The 27,978-nt window shown below is 35.8% G+C and overlaps 1 protein-coding gene across 2 annotated transcripts in view; it reads left to right on the top strand.

Annotated features, from left to right (window-relative positions):
• The window catches only part of CCSER2 (coiled-coil serine rich protein 2), a 68,823-nt gene that overhangs the window by 10,193 nt on the left and 30,652 nt on the right, over positions 1-27,978 (top strand). For both annotated transcript variants that reach the window (XM_074154308.1, XM_074154307.1), the window contains exons 2-4: positions 2,862-4,338; positions 5,244-5,443; positions 26,262-26,352. In XM_074154308.1, the coding sequence (XP_074010409.1) occupies positions 2,901-4,338; positions 5,244-5,443; positions 26,262-26,352 (1,729 nt within the window). In that variant the 5' untranslated portion in view covers positions 2,862-2,900. The remainder of the gene's footprint in view (positions 1-2,861; positions 4,339-5,243; positions 5,444-26,261; positions 26,353-27,978) is intronic.

Here is a 27,978-nt window from a genome sequence, read left to right as displayed (position 1 = left end):
TCAAGATTGAGGATGTTTAAGAAAACTTAATAAGAAAACTTTCCATTTTCTGGGAAAAGTAATATGTACCAGACATGATACTGGTAAGTTTTGTTTTTGTTTGTGGTGTGTTTTTTTTTTTTTGGTGGCATTGTATTTCAGTGAAACAAATACAATCTAGAATTGAAAAGGTGACACAGTAGTTACAGTTGCTAAAACACAAGTATTGCATGTCTTTTAATTATCTCAAGTGTTTTAAGGAATCAGTACAGTTTTCTTGAAGATAATGTTTTGTCTTTCCCTAATTAAGGATAAATGAGCAAGCACCCTTCCTAGAGAACTGAAAGGTCTTCTTTTCAAGTTTAATTTGCAGCACTTGGAGGAGGATTAAAGTAATCTAATTAAATGGCCTCATTTAAATTTTGCAGTCACCTAAGAGATGATAGACAGATGTGAAATGGGAATTATCCATAAAGCACGAAAGTTAAATTAGAACCTTTTTAATTTAACTTTTTTAATTTGGAAGATTTCTTTATGAGACTTGAGCCTTTTTGTTGAGAGTTAGGATATCTTTTGATAGATCTGCAGTACGATGCTTGCTGTGAATGAATTCATCATGATGTTAAAGGCCATTTTTATGCATGGAGTTTTTTTTGAAGTGTATGTTACTGCCTTTATATATTTGACATAAAGGTATTATCTTTGATATAAAGCATAATGATTTCTTCCATGTGTAAGATACGCAGTATGCAATAAGCAAGTTTCTTTTGTATGGGTACAGATACATGAATGAGATGCTGTGAATGCTTTTCTTAGTCAATGATGTTGGTCGTAGTGTTTTTGAGGTAAGTCTAACATTAGACACCTAAATCCACATACAGGCACGTATCATAAACGATGAGTTAAATATTTTGCTGTTGCTGGTGGGAAATACTTTTGTGCCTCTTTGTACGCCTAGGTGAGGGTTATGTCTCAGTGTGCAAGAATTCACTCATATTTGAAAACTCTGGATTTGTGCATTTCTAGATGGAAATGTGCTCTACCAGCTGTAGGATGTGGATTCTGTTATTTTCACTACCTCAGGAGCCCCTAAAAAGCCATGTCTCTGAGTATGTTTCTCTTTGTATCTTTTTAATGTAGATCTACTTCCAGAAGTACAGCTGTGGGGCATCCTATTCATTTACAAAATCCTAAGGGTACTTCAATTTGCATGAATTTAATGCCACTTTGATTTTATCTTAAGTGTTTCTTAGTGAGGTCTTGCAGCTTGGGGAGTGACTCACTTTAAGGTAACACTTGCTGTGGTTACACAAGGTATTTTCTGTACCTTGAGTAAGTATAGTGTTACTTGCTGTGTGATGATTCTCATCATGGTTGCTGTGGCTTAAAAAAATTCATGGATTTTTTCAGCCCAGCCAGCTGTGTGTAGGTCTGCGAAAGAGAAACGTGGCTAACAGTTTCAGGGAATAACATATAAATGACCGAAATTCTGGGTCTTTACACCATTGTAAGACCAGCGGGTGGAACTGACGAAAATATAAAATTCAGGCTAGCAAAAGCAAGATATCCATTTACATCTGTCTTGAAAAAAATAAAAATGTGATCTTGCAAATACAGAATATAATAAGAGTAAAACTTGTCTTAAGATGCAACATTGAAACTTGGAGACTTATCAAGGCCTCATTATCTGAATTACAAGTCTTTAATAATAGCATTTAGATGAGTTGTTTGTATTGTATAGCCTGGCAAAACAACAGACTAAACGCTGTACAAAAGAGTGATACAGGCATGGTCAGTTGTCCAGATACTAGGATGGGTATGTAGGTGAGTGTGGAAGAAACAAAAAGCAGTATATCAAAACAAGGAGATTGGAATTCTTAAGGCAAGCATTTTTTTAGGCAAAGATATGTCTGTAAAGCAGGTATAGCTTTAGAAAGTGTGATATAAAATTGAACAAAATTACATAAGTTGACATACAACAAATCTTCATTAAGGACTGTAGTGGAGTTCCTGTATTCCAAATCGGGTGGATGGGAATGAAATTCAAGATAAAAGGGAATGTATGAATGCTATAATTACGTTTGTATCTTATACTTTTGTAGCTAGGGTTATGTCTTCATGTATCACTGCACAGAAGTAAACTTTTGAATTCACTTACTGACCTTATGCAACTGTTGCCCTGCACTTTGTCTTGTACCTAAGTAAGATGACAACCAAAATAAACTACAGTTTCCATACAAAGAGGAAAAAGTTGCTAGGAATGTTCAGCTTGAATTGGGGATGTTGATAAGATATGGGAAAAACAAAAAAAGCTGTGGTGAAAGTGGATGACGAGTGATTATTTTATATCTCATAACATAGACATCGGGGAAAGCAGAAAAAAAATATTTAAAAAAAATTAGCTTTTAGTCAGATTTTACTTTGTAGTTCTTCAAGTTTTACATTGCTAACCACCAGTTTGTGCCATGGTCTATTTGTGGGATTTTTTAAATACAAAGTCTTAAGTGTGTAACTTAATAATTGTAACATGGTTGAAAAATTGAGTTTGCTCAAATAAGACGTATGGGGGGAAAAAACCCCAACTCCTCCTTAAGCTTATTTTATAGATTTCAAAAGGAACAAGATTAAAAAAAAAAAAAAAGGCAGTTTATGTAATGAAAGTTGGGAGAGGGAGGTGGTTGTGACCTGAGTAGCGTATTACTGCCAAATAGCTGCTAGTGACAGGTATTTCTCTGGTTCCAAAATTTGTATGGGTTACTTTGTATCACCATGGTATAGGTAGGCATGGGAATGCAGTAAACACAGATGCAAATGTATGTGAAATTATGTTGTTTAATGTGTGGTTCAGGTCTAATATTCTTCTTTTCTTTTCCTTTCCTTAGATTCAAGCACCCTTTAAGGACCAATGTGCCCAATAGCTCATGGAAGAAAAAAATCAAGTCAGGACATCCTTGGTTTCCAGGCTACCGAAATATGGAACAAAAACTTTAGGAAGCGTTTTGCAACCAATGCCAAATGGGACGGCTGTTAGTTTAGCAGGGAATAATGGTGGCAAAAATTTCGGCAAGCACAATGGCACTGTTCGTATGTCTTCCTTTTCTTTCAACTGGAAAAAATCAAATAAATATCAACTTCATGATCAAAATGGGAGAGAAACTGACTCTAAACATAACTGTAATGAAAAATTAATTGATTCTGAGAAGTTTTCTCAATCTCAAGGAGCATTGGGTAATGATGAGCTCAGGGTGAATTTGAACAATACTGCTTCAGTTACATCAAAAGCAGGAAAGCAAACCAATATGTTTGTATCTTCTACTGAGGAATTAAACCCAAAGTCTTTGCCTGGACTCTCTAGTTCAGCAAAATTTGCCAAAGGTACCCTGTCAGGAAGGACCTCATATTCTGGACTCAGTGCTCCAAAATCACATTTAAATGGATTTTATGGAAATAGGCCTGTGGTAGGTTTGCAGAGACCTAGAGCTAATTCCAGTGCCACAAGGACAAGTTCGGGAGAAAGCCTGGCTCAATCTGCAGACAATACCAAGGCTTTTTCCTGTGAAAAAATGGTAAGGTCACAAAGTTTTTCACATTCCATTCAGAATTCTTTCCTTCCCACCGCATCTTTAACCAGGTCACATTCCTTTAATAAAGCTGTGGATCTTACAAGGCCTTATCATAGTCAAAATCTAGCTGCCAGGACATCTCAGAGGTCGACTTTGTTGTCAAGAAATGCACGTCAGTTGGATGTACCCAATGGAAATGAACCTATGAAGTATGGATTTACCAGGGCCTACTCTGGTGTGTCAGCTCCTTCTTCAAAGAAGCCCCCACTGTCAAATGGATCTGGGTCAGCACCTTCTTTTGGATACAGACTAAGTCGACCTTCTCTACTGAAGCCTACCAGGCAGCGATTTGCTGGAAATATCATTGTGGATGGCAGCAAAAGTACAACTACTGACATATGCGTTGTGGAGAACTCTGAAATTTCAACAAATATTAGAAGAGCAATTGAGAAAAACAGTGTTATAGAGAGCAATGCTCAAAGAACAGAATCTGATGAGGGCCTACATGAAAGTATGGAAAAACATGGGTCAAAAGTCATGTGTATGAGCGATGATGGAGATGAAATATCTATTTCTTCTTTGTCATCCTCTGAAAAAAATGATTTGAGTGAAGACTTCAGTGATGATTTCATAGATATAGAAGATCCAAACAGAACTATACAAATACAGCAAAAGGAGAGCAACCTTCAAGAGTTAGAGCATGGGAGCATAATGTCCATCGAGCCGTTCACTTCTCTCAAGGAAAGTGGAGGATCTTGCTGTAATGCTGATGACTGGCTTGATATAAACGTGTCCGGTAAATACTTTGTTATGTTCTGTCTGAAATTTTAGGTACTAAATCAAGATTCTGTGACTGTGAGTTTTTGTATAACTGCCCATTACTTGTGAATTCTTTCAGAATGGAACTTGGCTCTATGCTGGCTCGTGTATTTTCTTACAGTGCTTTTTCAGCATGATAGTTATCTTTCCCAAGCATGACTATGAAGAGCTCTTTTTCTTCAGGATAGGAAAGAATGATACCTCCTTTAACCGCGTTTACTGTATGGTTGTGGGATTCCTCATATCCTTGCTTTGCTATTAATTTCTCTAGGGTGGTGATCTTTTAAGAGAATTTCTTCACCCCTCCCTTGCCTTCTGTAGGCATAGAACAGCTGTAACCGCTTCTGTGTAGTCAGAGTAAGTGTAGGGTATGTAATTAAATCAGTTAAATTATAAATAGGAAAGTCACTTTATGGAGGCGGCTAGGGGTGATTTTCCATATCTGGGCTATATTAATTATTTAAAAATTAGTGGAAGAGACAGAATATGTTTTTTATTAAGTCTCTGATGGGCTTCTTGTAGTACATGTTTGTTTTGAGAGAAGTTGCAGTTGAAAGCTTGGATCCAAGGATCTACTTTTGGACCCACCTTCTAATATGTTAAAAAGATACGGAATTCTAGAAAGTAGCTTTCATAATGGGTGAATTAGTGCAGTGTAAAACGCTAGCAAAGTTGTACTTTGGAAGGATACTTAGTTGAAGCTACCAAACCAGCTTGAGCTTTTTTCTCCTCTAGGCTGAGTGAACAATACTGTTGAATGCTTTCAGATATTTCTGTTACAGTACAGTTTCAGAAAAGTTAAAGCACCAATAATATGCCTCTTAACTCTTGGAATATTTGATTGATTTTGGAATCTTAACTATTCCTGTTTTCTTTAAGCAGCGGATGACAACAGTGAAAGCACAAAGCATACTGCAGAGAATGTGGTTTCTCCAGAGGTGAATTACAGAGCTGGGTCCTCTTTTGAGCTTTCTCCATCTGACAGCTCTGATGGCACGTATATGTGGGATGAAGAAGGGCTGGAACCTATTGGAAGTGTCCATCCATGTGGAAGTTATGAATCTTCAGAAATGAACAGCATAGTATGTATTTGTATGCATAACTTGCATAACAACTGTTTTGAGTTTATTGCTTATTAACTATATTTTAAAACCAGAATTAATTTATTTTTTACTTCATAATTGTTTTCGTTTTTCCTCTGTAGTTGATTGCTTTTTGAAGCTCCTTGTTTAGGAACTGCTGACCTTGGTTAAGCTTTTACATACTTCTTTTTTTTCCGTGTTCTCAAGTTAGAACAGAACAGGTCCTTCCTTATGCAGTCTCATGGTGGTGCTCACAAAAAATAAAAGAATTAATTTCTGCAAATGATAGGTTAAGTATTGCCTACCAATCTCTAAACGTAGGATTGAAAAAGTAACAAAATAGCGATTGCCTATCTGACTTCTTCCATCATTTTATTTTTATACTGTATAATAAGTCCTTTTTGAACTGAATTTTATTTTGATGTTTGTTTGTTTAACCATAGAATCTTTAAGGTAAATACCTGACTGTAGTGCACTATAGGAGGACTCTTGTATGTCTCAAATGCACTACACAAGGTACATAACAACCTTTTTCGTAATTGCTGAACTTGTAACTGATTTGCAAGAAACATCATTCAGTCTAAAGAATGGATGGAAAGTTGTTTCAGTGCTGTGATCCTCAGCTGAGGTCAGGGAGCTAACCTTGGGATTTTGGTGGGCATGAGGAAAACATTATCTGTCTGTCCTTCAGGACTTTTCACTGTTCATACCCTTTCATCTGAACAGACTCTTGAATTAAGCAACTCGGATTTCATTAACGTGGTACTAACAATCAGAACTTCTAACAAAGAATTTCGTATTGTCAGTTGTGCTTCACGTGTTTCAGCCCTGTTAGATACTAAATAGGCAGTGGTGACACAGTAATGTAGATACCAGTTTTGGACTTGGACAGGGTTTGTGGCAACTACTCCGACTTTGATTTCTAATTTTAGTTGAGTTGTCTGCTGCAGCCCTGGAGTAGAACAGCAGAGATTTCTCCTGAAAACTGGGCATAGCTATGTAATTATATTTTTATGTCTAGCTACATATAAATTCCTGATATATTTTTGGCTGCTTGTGGTATTGTTTGCTTTCTGCCTTAAATTATGATGTTGGGATGTAGTGCTTAAGAGTTCGGGAACAGTTATTAACTTTTCATGGTAATTGTGGCCAGCTTGGAAAAGCAGTTTGAGACTTTTCCAGTATGAGCCGTCTAGCTTTATTGCTATCTATAGGGGACAAAAATGTTTGATGTAGACCACTGCAAAAACAAACAGTCTTTTTCCCAGACGCATGCACATGCTGGGGGAAGAAGGGGAAGTTTTAAAAATTTTTCCTTGGTAAATTTTAAATATAGATATTTTTGATACATACAGTGTAATTTATTGAACAAATGAAAGACATTACTTTCCTATGATTTTGGACTATGTATCTAGGTTTTTGATACATGTGACCTCCATGCATTAATTTGTGTATGTGTATGAATTGATAATCAATCAATGTTCTGATTGATGGAAGCTGTCGTAAGCCTTATGGAGCAGAGGCACATTGGAAGCTTTTGATATTTTTGTTCACTATTTTGGTTTATTTCTTCCTTTATTGAAAGTAAACAGCTTTTAGAGGGTGCTTAAAAATGGGAGTATGATGTTATGTTTTGAGGAAATGGAGAAAGGGAGGAGGTTTTAAGACTTCCTGTTGAATCTAGAGAGTTGTGGGTTTTCCACCCATTTTGATTTTATCCTATTACTGCTGTTCCAGAATTGCAGTGCTTCATGTACTGTGAATTTTTATCTTAAATGAGAGAAACATCAGTAATAGATCTTTTATTTTTACAAGGCAGAAATGTATTTTCAGTCAGCTTGTTTTTTGAGGGGAAATTGTAGCTGCGAAATGTTTGTTGAACTGGTGTTTTTTTGTTTGGTGTTTTCCCCCCCCCCCCATGCTTGTTGTTTTTGTTAGAAAGCATGATATATTTCGTTTCTTTAGCCTATAGATTAAACACTGATCACTTTTAATCTGAAGATGCAGAAGAATTTCTGATACAGTTTTTCATTATTTCTGAAGAATTATATTCTTGGATAGGTTAATGTAGGCTTTTGTTCCATGTTTTTCCTTTTCTCTGCAGGCAATGAGTTTAAAGGCAGGTTAAAAAAAAATAGAACTGAAGGCATTGAGAATAATGACTGTGATTAGTCAGCGCATCAGGTGTTTTGATTGTTGGGAGATACGTGGATCAAATTATGTGGCTTCTATCCTGTAGCGTTGCGAAGGTAAAAGCAGTTAATATCTGTGTGTCAAAATCCATTGATAAGAGTCAGATTTAGGAATTTCGAGTGCTTGAGCTAATGCCACCCTGACTGCCCCTTGGAATTAATATTTCCAGGGAAATTTCCAAAGCAGATAGTTGGTTCTGGAGTTTCTGTGGCATCAGACTGGGGTGAGTAGAAACAATGTAGCTGAATAACAGTTCTGGTAATTAGATGGTGAGTAATTTGTAGAGTGTAGTGCAAAATTCGCCTTTTTTTTTAATTTCCATCCTGCTGTTGTAGTGTTAGTCTCTTAAACTGTATCATCCTTAGTGTCAATAACAAATACTAAATGCTTTTTGTAAACTTTTCGGTAGATGGCGGTCCAGTCCTTATTGGGTACTCTTGGATTAGAAGTGTTTTGACCATCTTTGAAAATGCAGCTTTTGCAGAGGGGATTTTAACTAGGCTTCTGGAATGGCAACCAGAATAGGAAGACAACAGGAGGAGCTTGCTGGCTACTCAGTCTTTTTATTTCTCGTCTGGGAGAAGAGAAACTGTGAAATCTTTGCTGTTCTCAGTAGAGCTTGGTTTTAAGGACAGGGTTGGGGGGGGAAATAAAACAAATTTGGCCTCTTTTAGGACAGTCCTTTTGCTCTTCACTAACTGAGCCAACAGCTATGGAGAAAATGTACAACCCATTGTTGGAGGTTTAAAAGTTATACAAATCTAAATAACCTCTCATACGACAATGCCATGGGGACTTACAGCTGAGTAGGACATGCATGGGTTTTTTGAGACCTTGTCAGGATGAAAATGTTTTTATTCTCTAAACGTAAAAGAGAAAATAACTTATTCCTGCTCTTGTTTCATTTCTAGTTTTGAAGGCTTAACACTGGTTAACATTATAAGAATTGAACTCCTTTCAACTTTTTAAGCATTCATTTCATTGGTATTCCTTCCTTTTTTCAGCAACTGCTGAGCACCAAATCAGTGATGCTGTTTCTGCTCAATTCTGTGGGAGAAGACTGATGCTTAGCAGAGCAGTTGTGATGGCTCTGTAAATTAGCAACATAGACAATATCTGTCAATATGTATTCTCACTTAACGTTTAGCTGTACTGTTTGCTAATATCCTGTGTTTCAGCAACCTACTTTAACACCTAGTTGCTCTACTGTTTTGTGGTAGAAAGCTGCTCAACAACGTGAGGTACAACTTCTGCTGTGTTTTGTTTGTGGGGATTTTTTTGTTTGGTTTGGGGTTTTTTGTTGTTTGGTTTTGGTTGTTTGGTTTTTTTAATACAGGCTTCCTCAATTCTATTGCGAGCCAACTTTGGGTCAGGGACCAAGTTAATGGTTATAATTAAAATGTCTCTTTGTTTCACTGCCACCGAGTAAGTACTTATATGAAGCTTAGATTACAATTATTTAAAAACAAAAAGCCTTGCAAATAAAACTAAGAGTTAGATTACAGATAGAAACAAAAAAAAAAAACCACAAAAAAACCCCCAAAACCAACCAACAGCAAAAACCCACCAACAAAAATCCCAGTAGACCTTAATATGGATCTACACATTTGCTGTGTCTCTAGGTTTGAATTGTGCTCATGATTGTAATATAACTCTCTTCACTAAAAAAACTTTACAATTTACACAGCCAAGCTGAAACCAAGATTTTAAAGAGGTTTTAGTTCCTATAGATGATTTCTGTTTCATTGGAGGTGGAGACTGTATTAGTATTCCGTGTGCTTGTGTCTATTCAGTTAGCAGCTGAGAGGGTTGGCGTTCCCTCAGCAGAAGTCTGGTGGTTACACATCTGAAGGACTGAATGTCTGACTTCTACAATGGTCTTTAAAATAGCTGCTTAGGACTGAAGTCATTTTACTTCAGAGTGCAGGAAACAAATAGTTTTTTTTTTCCTGTTCCTTGGAATGAGAGCTTGGACTATAGTATAGTATATCAACCTTGCTACACTTTTGCTTTCATTAATTTTTGTCGGGGAATGCTGTTCAACATATATATAAGCAGTGTAGTGTAAAACATGCATCCTAACTGGAGTCTCATCAATCCTTTGATTAATGATGTAACCTTTGCTTTGCTGTAGCAAGGTTTGAGCTGTTTTGTTTTCTCCTGTACATTGTATTAAGTAGACACATGAGAAACATAAGCTTTAAAGTGTTTGTTCAGAGTGAAGCTTTGAATATTTTTGGAAAGTCAAAGTCCTTATTTACATTAAGAATGGGATAGATAATACAGTTGTTATTGCAGGTACTGTTCTGCTTTTTTAAAGGTGCTATGATATTCTAGTGCATAATAGTCTGCCAAGAAGTAAAAATTCAAACTGAAAATATTCCACTGGCTTTGACTTCTTTCTTTAATACTCTCTAGAGAGCAAGTTGTTGTGGTGTGTTTGGTTTTTTAGATTGTGCTTTTTTTTTTTTTCTTTTAAAGCAATTTCTTTTGGGCAAATAGGTTTAGACAGGAAACTTCTATGAGTGTTCACTGTATTATTAGGTCAGATCAAGGCCCTGTCCTAGAAAAAGACAAAATGAATCCTCTGACCCCTTTACTGTAGACTGTAGTAACAATATAAATGTTTGTGCTATGTTAATTTTTACTAAAGTAAATAAAGCCAGTATTTTGGGTATATATAGAGTGAGCATCAATGTAATTTTAAGGATATAGGATTACAGAATAATAATTGAAATCTGGCTTGAAGAGACAGATGGGTTTTAGCTGCTTTGGGAATTTAATTGCTCTTGGGATGAAATCTGGATCTCATTGGAATGAATCTGTTTTGTCATTTATTGAGGTGTGGCCAGAATTTTAGCCGGAAAGTGAAATTTTTGTCGTCTTCCTAGGTAATTTTTGAAATATCATAAATTCTTTTTTTGTTATATATTTTTTTTTTTATTTCCCTTTGTGATTGAAACTTGGGAAAGAGCAATTCTGAATTAGTTTTTGAGACTAGGCAGAATGTTTTCTGGTTCGAGAGGTACAGGTACAGTGAAGTATGCTGAAATGTGCTCTGCTTCTTAGACAAAGAGAAAATAAGCCTGCTAAAATAGCATTGTTTAGTTCAATCACTAATTACTTACAGTAATTTAGTTATTTACAAGTAATTTAATGTTAATTACCTTAATTTCGTAAATAATTTACTTCTCAAAATGATTTTACAGTAAGCTTAAATGAGTAATTTATTATATGCATTCAGACTTGTAATGAGTATGTTTCTAATACATTTACTTCTGTAGAGTGAAATGTTTTAGGTATTGTCTTCTACCTGTCTTCCTTTCTTTATTTGTACATTCTCTTCCACAGGTTAATGCCAAAGCCGTAGTTCTTTTTCTATGAGAAGCTGGGCTTTTTAAATTTTGGAGTATTTTGTTACAGCTGTAATAAAAACCCGAGTGCAAGTAAGCTTAAAATAATGTAAAAGTATGGAATAGAACAATTATTCAGATATATAAGATTGCTTTTAAAGTAGTATTTGGGAGACCTTTATGAAGTGTGAATCCCTTAGAGGTTACCATTTGAGATAAGGTATCTCTTGCCTAGTGTGGGGTTTTTTGATGGAACTAAGTAATACTATGACAGAAGTGCTGTAATTACTTTGGAAACAATACAGTGCTAATTTCAAACAAGTAAATATTGAGTCTCCATACTGTGCTAGCAGCACTGTATAGCCGTTGGAAACATTTTCGGCACAAAATCTTTCTAAATTAAAAGCAATGTTTACAGACTGGAACACAATTTAAGTGGCATACTGAAATGAGTTGCATTCTTACGAAATTTTTCTTCAGTAGTGATTGACTTATTGAGGCATTCAGTGCAGAGTATTCAGAAGGTCTTGTGCTTCTTTTTCATTCATTTAACAGGGTGTAGTGAAACTAAGTATGTATCTTTTCTTGACACAGACATTTCTTTTTTTGCTATATCTCTAAAAAGAGCATCCTTGAAATGAACCTTTCAGGTGCAAGCTAGTTACAAGAAGCATACATAAAAAGCAGTTTCCATCTAATAAGCTAGTTGAAATTTTATTCTTTTTTCTGCTTTTCATGTTGCAAGTGAAGTGTCTTAAGATTTTAAGACCGTGAAGGTAAAAGTAAAAAAAGTTAAACTGCTTTGATATAAAATTTGCCTTTTCATAAGAAAGAATATATATACATATGATTTTATTATTGAGACAAAGATGTTTAAATTTATTTAGTTTTTCATGGTATCTTTATGTAAGCCATTACTTGAAACCTCAAGATTTCTAACATCTAAGGCTTTTTTCTCCACATTCTTTTATTTGCTTTTCTGTCTGCAAGTTCATATTAAGGTTCTCCATTAGCGAAGATGTTCAGGTCAGGAAAGACTTGCATGCCATTTCAGCTCTGTCTGTTCTTGCCAATAAGGAACAGAATCAATTGAATATTTTTGTTCACTGATGGATTGAGTGTACTTGCTAGTAGTATAGAAAATAGCTCAATGATCTATGAGTAAAAAGATCCCAATTGCTCATCTGCCACTCTTTGTAACCTTGAGTGAGTCTTACGGAGTCTTATTTGTCACTTCTTAGAATGATGGATGAATTAAAAATGAATAGTAATACTCGGTGTTATCATCAGTATTTATTACTTTGATATATTTGTCCCTTGTGCTCAAATTTAGATACTTCAAGAGGAAGGATTTCTTATGATTTATTCCCAGGGTATCACAGCTCTGATTTAAGCAGTGCAGAAAAGTGCTGACATGACTTTTTCCCAGACCCTGTCCCATTCCTCTCTCACAAATGTGGAGTCTTTCTTCAAAGCATGTCTTCCTTTATTATTTTCACACGTTCTGTGTTCTCTATGCTTTTGTTTGGCTGATTGATGTGCAATAGAGGAAGTGTAGTTGAGCTGGCTTTCTGCTTTAATGGAAGGAAACAATGGGTAAAGTTAGAATATCAAAAATGTGAAAAGCAAATGCCATGACGCTTTGTTAGCTATTAGCAGTGGTGTTGATTGAAATTTATAATTTGCAGCCAATTCAGAGTTCATTTCAGAACAATATTTCCTGATCTTTTCCGTAAGAAAGTATGTGCCTCTATTCTTCAAAGGTTAAATGAGTAAGTTTTCATATATGTGAGTACGTGGGAGTTGCCTGTTACGTTTCTGAAGCAGCACTGCTTTTCTGGATTGTATTCCATAAGCCTGACTTTCATTGGCAGTTCTGTTTTCATCCAAGCTGAATAAGATTTTCTGAAATGGATTAAAAATCTTTGTCTCAAATCTTAATGTGGTTCAGCAGAGAACAATAAAGATCTTTCTCAAACCAGAGGACATGATTAAAAAAAAAAACACACTTGTATATTTTTGACAGTCTGTACTCAGATTAACACTGTTGATGACTAATTGCATTGCCTCCTTTGTTATAACGTGTCTTTTGGCCAACAAAAGGTTACGTTAATATAGAGAATTAATTGCATTGTGAGCGCCTGCGATACTTCTTCAAAGTAGTTTATGTACTTCAATTGGGCACTTCCTTAAGAAAGGTCTGAATTTGTTCTGTGCCTGAAACCAAAGGATGGTTTCCCCTCTGTCAGTGCCATTCTGACTTGAATTAATTATGACATTAATAAAGACACAATTTTAATTTGTGGTGTTTTTTTTTTTTATTTATTTCTTTGTTAGAGAAGTTGGTATGCTGACAACTAATTGCAGACTTGCTACATGAATCTAGATGCTCAGTACTTTAGTGCAGAGGTGAGGCTGAATGGAAGGAGAAGGCGTTATTCCTGTGGTATAACAATACTTAATTAAGCATAATGACCCTAATCTTGAGGAATCTTTTCATGCCTATATTAATTTTGACTTTGAGGTAGCTGGTCCTTCTTTGGCACCTGAAGATGCTGCCTAACAAGCCTGTGAGACCCCAGACATTTTAGTCTTTCTTGCTGCTGCTCAGTTTATCTGGTCAGTGTTGCAACATAACTGGACCACAGAGGAGGAAACTAGGCAATCTTGATAGCTTTGTGAATAGATAGTAGAATTCATTAGTATGTCAGAGTAATGACATTCTGTGTGAGAATGCAGTACTAGTGTAGGGGGACGTGATTTTATCTACTTATGAACTAGAAAGTATTCAAACAAATCAATGATAAAAGCACTTCAGAAATAACCTCATGCAGATATGTAGATCTGTATGGGCAATAATTGAAATTCTCAGTGGCATATCTGTCTGATCGGATGGGGGTGCACTGTAGAAGATGAAAAATATGTGAATCTCCTAGGGAGTGACTAAGAGCAAACCCAAAGGGTCTTGGATACTTGGCAATTTGTGTTGTACCTCCTTATATATTTCCCTCTGTATCCAGCATACTGGAGACCGTTTTTATGGACCAAGCTGTAGAGCATGTAGCATTGCTAATGTGGAATAGCAGCATGGAATTCTGTATTTTCTGCTTCTGTTCAGAGAATTTTCATTTGTTGCATTCATCACCAAAGGAATCCTGTCCTGCAGGAGAGAGTGAATAATTCATTTGTCCTTCACACTCCTTTGCCTGATAGCCTGATGTTTGGGTTTGTAGGCTAATATTTTTCTCAGCAAGAGACACTGGAGTAGCTCAGGAAGCCTTCTGTGGGATTTTTAGCTTCTACTAATGCATTCTAGAAAATGGCAAACACCATGTCTGAATTTTACTTGTGATATAAAAGGATTTTTTTTTTTTGGAAATACATTATCTTGGTAAGCTGCCATTTCTGCTTAGGATCTCCAGGTCAAAGAGCTTTGTCTTACTCTCTTTTTTCTAAAATGTATAAAGTGGCTCAAACTTCCTACTCAGAAATACAGTGATTCTGGGATTGGAATCCAATACAGATGTCAGCCTTGAGAAGTGTTTTTCATTGGCATGCATCTGTGTGCCACTTAACTGAAGCTGATGTTGCTGGTAACCTCTGCTTAAGCTGATAAGGTGGTGTCAGAGTTCCATGCACTTTTGTCCCCATGTCTTCATGCTGTGTTCCAGAATCTGGCAGAAATGATGCTGGCTCACTTGAATTGTACTGTTCTAACTTCATAGCTTTCATTAGGTCAATATAATATTTCTCCAATATTACAAGTGTAGAAGTCTCTAGCATTTCTTTTTCATATTCTTAGTTTCTAAAAAAATTTAGTTATGCCTAAAGATGTGTATTTGGAAAATCATTAGATTGCGTGTTTCTGATTTCAAAGCCTCAAAAGTCAGTGTTGCCTTTTTGCATTTAGTCTCCGCTATGAATATATATTATTTGTGGACATACTAAATTCGTGGGAGAGTATCCTTGATTAACACTTCCGCAGTTAAGTTTTTAGTAGAAAACTGTGCAACTGCTATGTAAAACTCAATCTGTATTACTATTTGTCTTAATACAGAACTAAGAGTACAAACTTACTTCACTATATTCTGTTAGCGTGGTTCCTCAGCCGTGCTTTCAGCGGAGTTTGCTGGCAGACAGTTTTCTGCTCATGGCAGAGAAAGGAAATGTCATTGAAGTAGAGACGATGGTTTCAGAGGTGCTGCCTTCAGAGTGAAAATAGCCACTGTCTACCCTCCCACCACTGCTCTAGTCTTCAGGTTCAGAGCTTAACTCTTACAGCAATGGGAGGTAGTGAGAAACTGAACTACTCTAATGAAATAGCTTCTGCCTGTGTCTTGTGTGATGTACGTGTCCCTGCTGTCAAATATTATTAAGAGGTTATATGACTATATTACAGTGCACAAACCTCTTGTGATGTTGGTTTGAGAGGCATGACATTTTGTGAACAAGCTTTTGTGGCAAATTACCTTTTTTCCTTTGGGATGGGAAAGCATATATGTCTTTGAGAGCTGCTTGATTCAGAACTGACACAGTAAATCTTCTCATGCTCTTTTGGCTGGTCAAATCAAGTAAGGCAACTTCACTTGTACTCCTTTGTTTCATTTGTGGTAGCCATTAGTGGTAGCTTTGAATTTGTGTGGCAGAGAGAGGGAGAGAGAGTAGCAGCTGGTGTGGTGCTGGTTGAAATCTGAAAATAAATACTGGTAGAAATTGGCACTTTAATTTCATAAGCTTGTAAATTACTTTTCCTGCATGAGTTGGTAACTGCATACCCAGCGTTCCTTTTCAGATTTTTTTTTTTTTTTCTTCTACCAAGTAACATGGCTCTTCAATGGCAGGACTTCAGAATTACTCTAGTTTATTTCAGCTAATGGTATTGCTGAGTTTTCAAGTCTCACATGTTTTTTCCCTTACTCCTAGGAAATCTTCAAACCATAGTGATCAGGTAAACGTGTGCCCAAAGAGAACAGTAGTCTTAAAGTTGGAGTATTTTTTGAAGTTATCAGTATAAACAAGAAAAGCAATTTAAAAAAATATGTAAAAGAAATTGAGACATACATTTAACTGGGTTTCTGAACATTTTACAGATAACTTCATTAAAAACACCTAGATTGGCACACAGTTTCTTCTTACATTGCTTTTTTTACCTAAAATTTTGTCCTAATAAGTTATAGGAACATTGGTGTTTGAATTTTTTTCCAAATTATTTTTCTGTTGTGAAGCATCAGAAATTTAGGGCAGGGGCAGTGTTTTATACAAGCTGGGTCCATTGTTTTTGTAATATGCACAGCTTTGGTCTCTCTGGATTAAACATGTACACCCAATTTAAGTCTTACTGTCCCCACTGCTCTAAATATGGGTGCACTTTACCTTCTTTTCAAGAGCAGTTAACATGGCATTTGAGGCATATTGATATGAACTGCAATCTGATACCACCATGTAACTCTAAGTGTCATCCTCTTTGAGATGGAAATTTAACAAAGCATCTTTTTTCCACATTCAAGGTGGTTCAGTGTAAACAGCAATTCAGTGTTTTTGTGTTCTTGGTTCACACTGCTGAAATGTATCAGGAGCAAGTAAGTGACAGGACGATTCCTGTTGTTAGCAGTTCATTTAGAAGTTGGTCAAAATAGAATTACTCAAAACTAGCTGGGAGGTATTTGAGGATTGTTTTGTTTTCAGTTAGAAGTATATTATGCTGACTGTGTAAGAATAGAACACGTTAATGCTGTGCAACAAGTCCTGTTCAGATTACACCAAAAATCTAGCTAGGGTAAAATTAAAACTTTTTATGCGGGGGAAACTTAATTGGTCTCCTGGTAGCAGCCCCTGGCCATGGTATTCCTCTGAATTTTGAGGTTATGGTTTGGTTTCTTTCTCAACTGGGAGTTATTTGAAGCCTCCCTATTTTTCTTTAAGCTGAACCTCACACTGTTAATACAAGTGCAAGTCAGTGGAGTAAGAATCATTCATAATTTATTTTTGCCAGTTAAGAGTACCCATATAATTTCATACTGCTTTATAGTGTAAAACACTCCATTATGTGTAGGCAGACTAACTGTGAACTTCTCATACCAGTAAACTTTTCTGAAAACAGGCTGGAAGCAATGATTAGGAGGGACTGCTTTTCCTCAGCCTCTGCTACTCCTGTTATTATTTAGGCTTACTGCTAATGGCTTTCTACTATTGTCCTCTCCAGTAAATCAGAAACTTTCTACTTAAAAGCATCTGCCTACTTGGAAAAAAAAAACCACAACATTCTTAAGTTTTTCTGGAATTCTGCAGGAAGATGGGCAGAATGCTTCCCCTCCCATTCAGTTTCTTTTTTGTTGGTTCATTAACAGAGGCTAGATGGCAGTCGAGGAACGCTTTTTGTGGCTGTGGGATTTAGCTTGTGCTGCGTGTTTAGAAAGTGCTGTTGCTTATGGATTGATGTCTCAACAGAATGGTTAACATGTTTGGTTTTCTTCTTCCTCTTCCTTCATCATGCTATTGAATTTCAGATTTCTTACACAGAAGCATAGCTGCTTCTTGAGATATGGTGGGTGATAACTTAATAATTATTTCCTATCTACTTTCAATAAACCTAGTTGGAACATACAATACCTCTCAAAATATTTTCAAGAATAATGAATCTTTATTTAAGACTGTTATAACTAATAATTAAACATAAAATGTCTTGGATTTTCAGAACAAAGTTCTTGTTGCATTTGTTGTCACGGCAACCATCCTTTACTGAGCATGAACAAAATGATGACATACTTATTTGGTTGTTGGGCTTAATTATCTTTAATGTGACTTGCAATGTACAGTGTTTAAAATAGCTGCCTTCCTATTCTGTTTTTGGTACCCCGCAGAGTTCTATCCGTTCTCTTCCCTGTGTGGTTTCCTCTGGTCTTACACCGTTTGCAGCAGGGTTTTTCTCTTCAGCCCTGTAGTTCAGCATGTGCCTTCCTGGCTGCCCACTGTCTTCTCAAAGTGAAAGAAGTCTTTCTCTTATGTCTCCATTTTCTGCCTTCACTTAAGTTCTGTTCAGTTCTTATTTAACACTGACTTTTTGGAGACTTGTATTGAATTCCTATTTATTTATCTCTTCTTTATCTGGGATGTTGTTAAATGCTGAAAATAACATTGAAAAAGACCCTGGAAGTCTCTTTCTCTTCTTTGCTGTCAGCCTTGGATTGTATTCGAGTTACTTTTGCAGTTATCCTGTAGTTGCCCTCCAAATGACTGATTTACTAGGTCTATTCAGTATTTGTTTTTAAAAGTTACTTCCTTTTTTCATTCTTCAAGTACCTGAAATGATACTTTGCCAATTTCTGTGTTATCCTCAGACTTTTCACTTGACTTGTTTGGACAGATTCATCCTTAGTTCTCTCCCTTTACTAATGCTTATCTTCTACTTGTTGAACTTTTTTGAGGTCTTTTTTCCATCCTTTTTTTCCTCTCAATACCTTTTTGGTTTTTTATGGAAAATCAAAAATCTTTAATTTTTAGCATCTTGCCAGAAGAGATGCAGCATATGTAACTGCGTAGAAAATGAATGTGAAAATGTCTGTGGAATTTCATGCATCTAAAGCTGCTAGTTTTTCTGAGCATAAAGCATATCTAGATTTTATTTGCAAAAGGATGTTTGAAAAAAGAAACAGTGATGCTTTTACAGCATAAGACTTGTAAAACACTTTGACGCTACAGAGATATTAATTGCTTTCAGATGCAAAATAGTATAGTTTCTTCCCATTTCAGCTATTAAAGCATAGAGAATCTTAGAAACACAGCATGTATTGTTGTTCTTCCAAACTTATGCCAACTCACTGCGATGATCCCTACTTTCAGTCAGGTGAATGAACTTGTGTAGACAATAAAAGGCATTCTGTTTTGAAAGTACAACCACATGTTGATTGTAGTGTTCAAGTGTCATACCAGAAGCATCCAGCTGGGAGATCTTAACAACTGCAAAGACAGGACTACTAATGAGAAAATAGTAGTATGTTTCACCTGGGATACTCTGATGCCTTAACACTTTTTTCATGTTAGCTACAGATCACACAAGGAGAATAAATCTGAATAACTAATATAAGAGTTTAAAAGAGTGTTCTTTAACTTTAGATTTCTTTGTAGGTATTTCTGCCATACTGGCAGGATTATTGATTTTTTTTTTTTTTTTTAAATACGTGGATACATTGTTGTATATAATGAAAATGTAATCTGAGAAAAACAGTGTTAGAACTGAAAGAAGTCTAGTGTATATTTTTATATATGAGGAAGGGAAAACTTTACACAGTTTTCTACTGATGTTTTTTATCAACAAGAATTCAAATTGTGGAGGAATGATTGCAAAGGCTTTAGTTGTCCTTCTCCCTTAGGTTTTTGGAGTATTTGCCCTTCTGACGTGTCACAGCTACACCTTCCAGTTTAGACAAAGGTTCAGTTTGACAGTAGGTATTTTTTTGATGTTCTAAGGAGATGTACCCAGGTTTCTCCTCACAAAAGTAATTTGAAAGCTGTTATTTTGTGATGTTTTTCAGTTGTCCAGCAGTGGCATCCTATGAATTAACTTCTATTTGAGGTTTATGTAATCTTTGTGCTCTTTCTAATACTTTTTCCCAGTAAATCCTAGAAGTTCAGTATCTAGAAGCTGTCCTCCTATTCAGCCCTGTCTTTGCTGCTGCTTATAGCCATAGAACTTTACTAGGCAGTTGGGTTGCTGAGATGTGTGTCAAGGCTGTATTGTAATGTTTTTTGTAACTTTAGAACTTCTAAAGTAGAAGAAGCTTTGCTTACTCTGTAATTCTTAAGCCTGATGGACTTTAGGAAGTTTTTGACAAAAGGTACAATGTGTGTTCACCATCTTATCAACATTTTTATGAATGATCTCAAAAAGAGCTTTGCCTTTTTGTTGTTAAGTGATAGGATGGGGGAATTCTCAAAGTGAGTTTGTTGCAATAAAAAAAATACAGCTAGTGGTACAATATACTCCCATAGTCCTGTTCTAAAGGGTCCTCTTGTGCATTAGAAGGGTATGCTGGATTGTGCTTTTGGTACAAGGGTACGAGGTTCTGTCCTTTTGATGCTGCAAGCATAAAGGTTCATGCTGCTGGGTGAATCAACTGAATAACTGGCTTGAAACTATCAAGCACGTCTTAACAGCCTTAACTATTGGACTAGAAATTGAGCTTTCTATCCCATTGTCAACCCCTGTGTCCTCTGTTTCAAGAGGGGTTTTTTTTTATTATTATTCCCCCCAAGAGAAGTTACTTTGATTACTCTTTTATCCTGTGTGGTATTAGGCTAAATAAGCGTTGGTAAATTTGTAGTAATACATTCATTGCCATAGCATCAGACCCATGTTAAACATGTTAAATCGTGGCTTCGTTGTCATGCTAACATAGACACCAAAGGTTTTATTTAAATAGAGTCTCTTTTGGAAGTAGAAAAAGAATAAAGGTGAGATTTGACCAGGATGTTTGACTTTTTCTTCCTATTTTTTTTGTGTGGAATGTCACAAGAACATGTGTCTGCTTTAAATGATTTAGTGACTTTGACAACTGCTTTTCTAAGTCTACAGATAAGTATGTTGTAATAGAGCGATACTAGTTTTTCTGAGGCTTATTTGTTTTCATGTAAGATTGTATGTTTAAAATGTTTTTTTCTCATAGTAATTATCCAAAAGACCTCTAAAAGTAATTATGGTATCTTAGAGGTTCTGATGGAATTTTTATTATTATTTTTAGGATGGATTAAATGTCATTCTTTAAGCCACTGCTTAAATTGTTCTAATATGTTAAATACTTTCTCAGTAGCTTCTAAGTTTGTTATCCATGCCCAGATTTGGCCCAAGCTAGGCTTTCAGCTTCAGAGAACTGTCAGAGAAATCTAAATGTCAAGCTTTCTTCCAGTTTGTGTCCATGAGATCTTTTCAACATAAAAACTGAAGAATAAGCTTTACACGGACAAATTACTTTGCTTCATCTTTCAACAATTTCTGAGAAACTGTTTACTCTCTTACTGAAAACCTGAAATCAGCTTCAGGTAGATACAGAAAAATTGAGCCTAAAATTTGGCCATAAAGACTAATGACGTTCAAAGTAAACACCTTCAAGTAATGGTAGTCATAAACTAGCCTTGATTTCATTGTGGTCATTAGAGTGCTCTTCTCTTCTCCCTGGTATCCAGTGATAAGACACATGGGAATGGTTCCCCTGTGTCAGGGGAGGTTCAGACTGGACATAAGGAAGCATTTCTTTACTGGTCACGCACTGGAACGGGTTTCCTAGGGAGGTGGTTGATGCCCCAAGCCTGTCAGTGTTTGAGAGGCGTTTGGACAATGCCCTTAATAACCTGCTTTAACTTTTGGTCACGCCTGAATTGGTCAGGCAGTTGGACTAGATGATTATTGTAGGTCCCTTCTAACTAAGGTACTCTATTCTGTACCGATACTTGCTGTAATACATTTTCATCAAGAGAAATACAGCATGGTACTGTAAGAATGACTAACTACACGTCTGAAGTCTGATTCTAACCTACTGATTGTACGTTTTTACAAAGAGATTAAAGTATAACTAAATAATGGAATGTGCTATAATGTACTGTCATTCAACAAAGTGACCTGTTATTACTGCCATGTTCTTTAAGTAAACAACTTTGGAAATATATGCTATAAATAGCCTAGCATTTACCTTTCATAATATCCCACCGGTTTTAACAGTAAAGTTTTTACTAAATTAATTACCTTAATGTCAGATAAAGTTTCTATAAATGCATTGTCAGTAACCTGGGAAAATATTATGTCAATACTAACATCAAAGCTAGGCATGCCAGAAAGTTATTTACATACTGATGCTGTAGATGACGTGATCTTTTACTGCCAAACTTTGAGTTTGTAGGTGTGCTTTATATAGTTTCATTTTTCTCCCCAAAGTGATGATATCCATCCTTTAATATTATTTTTCTTGATACTTTTACGGAGTTGTAATCTTTTGTATTAAATGATAGTGCATTGCTCATGTGGTCTTTTTTGAGCAAGAAAGTAAAAGATCAAAGAAACTGTGCATATAGGCTTAAAAGAATCAAAATGTAGAGCAAATTAAACTGAATAAATTTGTATGTGTGTTTGATTCAGGTAATCACTATGGAATACTTAAAGTGCATGTGAGCATTTACTTTTTCCACTGACTTCAGAAGTACATGATTATTATTAGAAGCAAGACCTAACTTACTAAATGTGTAACAAAAATAATTAGTTATTTTCCTTTAACAGCCTGCTTTCTAAAAGTAGAACAAATGAATGAGTCTGAGATCTTGAACTGTGGGAGAAGGTAAAACATTGCTGCTAATATTCACCAGCAGCTCATGACTACCTCAGTGCAATTGCTTTCCAAGCAAGACAGCATACTTTGGCACGGGTACTGAACTGGTAGTTTGAGCTCAGGTTCTTCTCGGTTCTCTGAACGCTCTCCAAAATGATTTGGTTGAGGGTTGCTTATCTGGAATATTTCTGTGCTAAACCCAGTGCCTGACTTCTGCCTTTTTTTTTTTTTTTAATTCCAGTGTAATATACATTGTGTCATAAGCTTTCACTGGTCTAAATCTTTTGCGTTTCATAGGGAGGAAACGAAACTTCGACCTCTATCCTTCTTCTAATTTGGGCACATTGTAATTTATTTTGATTTGCATTATATACTTAGCTCAAGAAATGGAAAAGCTGACAGTCAAGCCTCTTCCCTAGGTCCAGCTGTTAAGCTAAATTGAACTTAAGTTGGTGGACTGAAAAATACTGCTCTTCAGTGGAAGCTTATGATGTATATAGCATGAGGAATTTTTAGAAATTGATCTCTTTTAAAAAGAATATTTTGCTACTCCAGTTCATTATGATGGACATGAATTTATATTGAACTTGTTCAGCTTCAGCAACAGTAGGTGCTGTATGGTACCCCAGTCTTCAAAGCATTGATCTTAAGAACTTAATATTTTTACATTTCTTGAGAAAGAAATTATGAACTTTATGCATCCAACAAATCAGGCAAAAAACCCAAGCTGTTGTAGGCGAGCTGTAAGTGTATGCTTGATTAACCTTTGGTAAGACATAGCACCTGAGGGCAATCACTACAGAAAGAATTTGTAGAACATTGAAGTAAACTTGCTAAACGTGGTGTAACCATTTGTCGGCCTTACCCTTGCCTTTGTTTTTAGTCTTTTCCCATCTACTTACGCAACGTGAGTGTTCCCTGCTGTTGGGCTTCTCAGTTTATTCAGTTCTTATACCAGTAGTCCTAGATCATCTGTTTCTCACCTAATGCTTTTCCTGTAGTATTGCATCAAGAGAACAAAGCACTACTGCCTGTGTTCAGCTGAAAAGCTTTCTGGAGGGAGAGCTTGGGGACAGCATTTTAGTTTGACTTAATATCGTTCTAGGTTGTACCACCTTGAAAATCTAGTGCTAAATCAGCCTTGTGAACTTACGTGCCCCTTTTAATATGCATTATTCTTTTTAGCTATACAAATAAAATAGGATTCTTCTCTTACTGTAACTTTTAATAATTGCTGAAACATAATATTCTGTAGGGTTGTAGTTGATGCACCTTCAAAGAACTTTATTTCCTGTTCTCATTGAGTTTGTTGCCCAGAATCATTTCATCATGATGATGTCTGTTAAGTACACATTATTAACAGTGTTACTGGCATGTACTGTGTAATGAGCTTCAGTTCATTATACAGTAGTAAGAGTAACAATGGAGGTCAGTAAATATAGGTTCTATATGGACTAATGCAACGATGGAACCTGAGCTTTATCTTACAGGTATTTCAAGATGACATTGCTGGCATCTACTTTGATATTATGTTTCCCAAGTAGATAGCACTGGGAAATCCTCAAAGTGAACTCTCACATGGCCCAGCTATTACAAAGGCTTCATATTCAGAGTTGTGTTTTCTAGCATGGAGTTGCGTCAGCATGGTGCAGGAATGTATAATTAGGGAAACGTAATAAATATGCTGTTGACAGAAAAGTATGTTGGGCATCCCAAATGGTGACCTTCTCTGACAATATCATTAGACTTCTGAAGTTCTGATACAAAGATAGTGAAGTGGCTTATCTAGGTTTCTTAGTTAGCACTCTGACATACTACATTTTTATATTGTGCTTTTTTAATGCTTTTGCACAGCAGTGACAATTGTTTTCAACTTCCTTATGTATTTGTGGCCACTGTTTGTAATACATTTTTCGTGCTCATTATGTTTCTTGCAGTAGAATAAAATAAGGCTTTTTCATACTAATTTGGAAGATCAAAGCATGGCATAGAAACAATTTATCAACTAACAAACCAAAGCTGGCTCACAAACACACCTACATTTTGCAGAGTTGTTTAAAAAATACATGTTATTTAAAAATCTTATAGTTCCTGGAAAAATGTAAATTAATAGAAACAAAACAAAGTAAATATATACAAGCAGTTTCGTCCTCCCAAATGTTAAATCCACATTTCCTTTAAATGGCTTCCATTTCTCTGTGAAGTTGGTTGTTATTATTATACACAATGCCCTGATATGTAGGTTTTTCTGTTTTTTTTTTTTTTTTTTTTTCCCTGGAAATACTTAGAATACTATATGTAAACAAAATAATTCAGGTAGGAGTTGGAAATATAACAAAAACAGGTGGTTCTGCCTCGAGTATTCAATCTTTCCTTTATATGGCTTGTGTTTTGGAAAGTGCATATTAACTGTTTTCATCTTATACTCTCCCTCCTAAGTCAATAAATAACTTCCCCTGCAGAAATGTAGTGTTTAATGTTCTGTTTCCAAAAAAAAAAACAACAAACAACCTTAAAATATACTTAGCTCTTCATGCTTTGTAATAAAATACAGTGAACGCTAAAGGAAGACTGCTAAAGAACAGTTGAAGCAAGTTTAGCTAAATGCCTAATAATGTTCTTCCTCTTCACTTACACATCTCTGATAAAGCAAATGGTGGCCAGCGAAGGGATAGCTTTCCAATTGAATATTGTTTTGCACTGTATTCATAGTCTGTATGCAAGTATTCACTTGAGTATTTAATGATCACTTTATCCAGTAAGAAATAATTAGTAAAACACTTATTTTACTTAGTACTTGGTAAATTTTTCAGTATTGGTCTCGTGAATCATCTTTAGGTGTAGCTGTGAAACTGAAGAAAAATCTGCATTTCTGCTCATAGAAAAGGGGCAGATGTGAAGTGCCAGAGTCTGATCTTGGTCCCTAAAGCTATGGCTTCTATTTGTGGGATATGGGAAAGCAGAGCTCACGAGTTAGAGCTGTATGACCATTAACGGTTTCCTTAGACCTACTTTATGTCATGACGACTTGGTATTAATAAATTTAGCTTTCTTTGAATAATGAAGTAAAACGAAGTCTGGGTTCTCAGATCAAGTACTACATTTTGTTGCCTGATGTGGCTTTTCAGTAGCATGGTGCTAGCAGCATGTGACTGCTTGGGAAGCTGAATGTTCTACAGCCTTTACCTCTTGAGATTTTCCTGCTGTTGGTGTTCTTAAAGGAAGAGGGGTCAGTTTCTGTCTTTTTAACACTGACTTGATTTGCCCACATTACAGTCCTTTTGCTTTAATATATCTGACTGAATATATCTATAATACGTGTAATTCCATTTAGTGCTAACACTTTATTACATTTTTCTTAGTGCTATTAGTATACTCATACAACATGACATGTTTCCCTCTAGAAACAGCTTTGTATGAACCACCATCTTAAAGGCAAAAGGCAGCAGAGCTTAGCGGTGATAGTAGTATGTTCTCTTTTGTTGCACCAAAAAGTCAATATAGCACACATTCCCTCCTCTTCCTTTCAATGATATTGCAATAGTACGATGTGAGAGCTAAGATAAGGTGATCTAACATCATCTCTTCACAAAGCTGTCTTTGAATTCTAAGTGAGCAAAGGGATGTAGTTTTAAAATGCTTCCAACTGGGGACAAGGCAGGATATTAATGAAAATTAAAATTTTGGGAGTATTCCATAGGAGTCATGCAGAAAAATGTTTAAATCTATCTTTGTTTCATCTAGCACTGTTATTGTATTGTGTTACTAGAGGCGTGATGATTGTTGTTTGAATAGATGGTCTCAAGTAAGGTTGATCTTGGCCTCTAAAGAGAGGAGGCTGCTGATAACGGTGGATGTGTACAGTGTAGATGTAACAAAGCTTTGAAATAAACTTTTCATGACAGTAGGGTAAAAGAAATATTATGAGAGCAGCTATATCTCACACTTTCTTTCTTGCAGGATATCTTGAATAATCTCGACTCGTGTGATCTTGAAGATGATGATCTCATGCTTGATGTGGACCTGCCTGAGGACCCACCTCATGACAAAGGTTAGTAATTCAGCCAAGCAGTCTTATTGTGCAACTGCAGTATGGGCTTAAGAGATTTGAGTTGCACTGTTTTGATTTCTGCTTTAATAAGCCAATGCACTCTTCAAATTGTTTTTTCTTTAAGTAACAACTCCTCCTTTTCTAAAATATTGGAAGTGTGATTTTTCTGTTCCCTCAAATACAAATCTTGCATTTGAAGTATTCTAAAGCTAGAAATTTACTGCCTCTTGTAAAAAAAATGCAGCCTTGTTGTGCACTGTTTGTTTCCTTAAATTATTTTAGTAGAATAAGTTTCAAACTTTTTAGTCCTTCAGGTCCATGCTTCAACTATATTGGAAAATCTTGAAACAGCATTTTTCAGCTTTGGTGAATGATGATGTAATTTGTTTTGAGATACTGTCATTTTGTAGAAGAAAAATTATCTCCTAATATACAGTTCAGGGTAACACAAGCCTTAAGGTTTAAGATGTGTTTTTTCAAGATGTCTTTTATGCACTCTTGTTGCCAGTGAGGATGCTGGGAAACTTTTCACAGGGAGGATAGTAGTACATAGATGCCACTAAAATAACACGAATCCAGACTAAAATGAACCAGGTAAGCCAAATCATTACCACACTTTCTCACATCTCAGCCTGGAAAAGTTTGAGGCATTTGGTCATTCCTGGGCAACTCATAAGAATTTTCACTGTCATGTGAATATGGATATTAGCTTTAGCTTCAAAAATTAGCTTCAATGAAGGCTAACTTTATCTTCATATGAACAGAAACATTGAATGTGGAGCTCTGTAATGCCCTACCCTGTACAAACAGGCACAGAAAGAAAAAAGGCTTTCCTTATTTTGTGTACTGTTCAGCTGCCTGCTGAAGGAAATTCAGTTTTTTGAGAGTACTTTTGAATTCTTTGGGTGAAGACTCCTGCATGTACATTAGATGTGAAGCCAAATAAACAGTGAATAAATACATAGTCTTCCATCTACCACAGTGGTGGCATGTGATGTTTAATAGTGTGCACATATGAAGTGCAGTACTTAATCTTTTCAATCTCAGAATAAGTTTTCCAAAGTACTTGTGTGAAATGTGCTTATTGACAATAGTGCTAGTATTCAACATTTCAGCCCAGATAGGTGTACAATTTTTGTTCCTTACTTTTTTGAATTTTCCAGAATGGATGACAATCCAAACCTGGAGGATATTCTTTCAAAAAGGGTAATTCTAATTCTGTTGGGGAAAAAACTAAGAAACAATTTTAAAGGGTAGATCAATTTCTCATAACTTTCCTTGTTTATAAAACATGCACTGCATCTGCATCAGTAACTCCATCTCAAATTATTAATTTAAAAACTGTTAAAAATACATGTGTTTTAAAGGTGTTTGCCACAAAATCATAAATAGTTTGACATTTAATCTAGACAAAAATGAAATAAGATTTTTAATTCACTGCTTTCTTAAATGAATCAATATAATAAACGTGAAGCTACTTGCACTTATACTGCTAAGTATCAATAATGTTTGTGTAGCTGGAATATGTTTTGCGACTACAACAATCTGCTGTGTAAGCTGCTGATTCAGAGAGAGAAACTTACTGTTTGAGATCAATATTAGCTAATTACTATTATTTTTGGTATT

The sequence above is a fragment of the Numenius arquata genome, chromosome 10 (genome assembly GCF_964106895.1).
Source record: "Numenius arquata chromosome 10, bNumArq3.hap1.1, whole genome shotgun sequence".
Classification (NCBI taxonomy): Eukaryota; Metazoa; Chordata; class Aves; order Charadriiformes; family Scolopacidae; genus Numenius; species Numenius arquata.
Note: the sequence above shows the minus strand (reverse complement) of the source record. Positions and strands in the feature narration are given on the sequence as shown.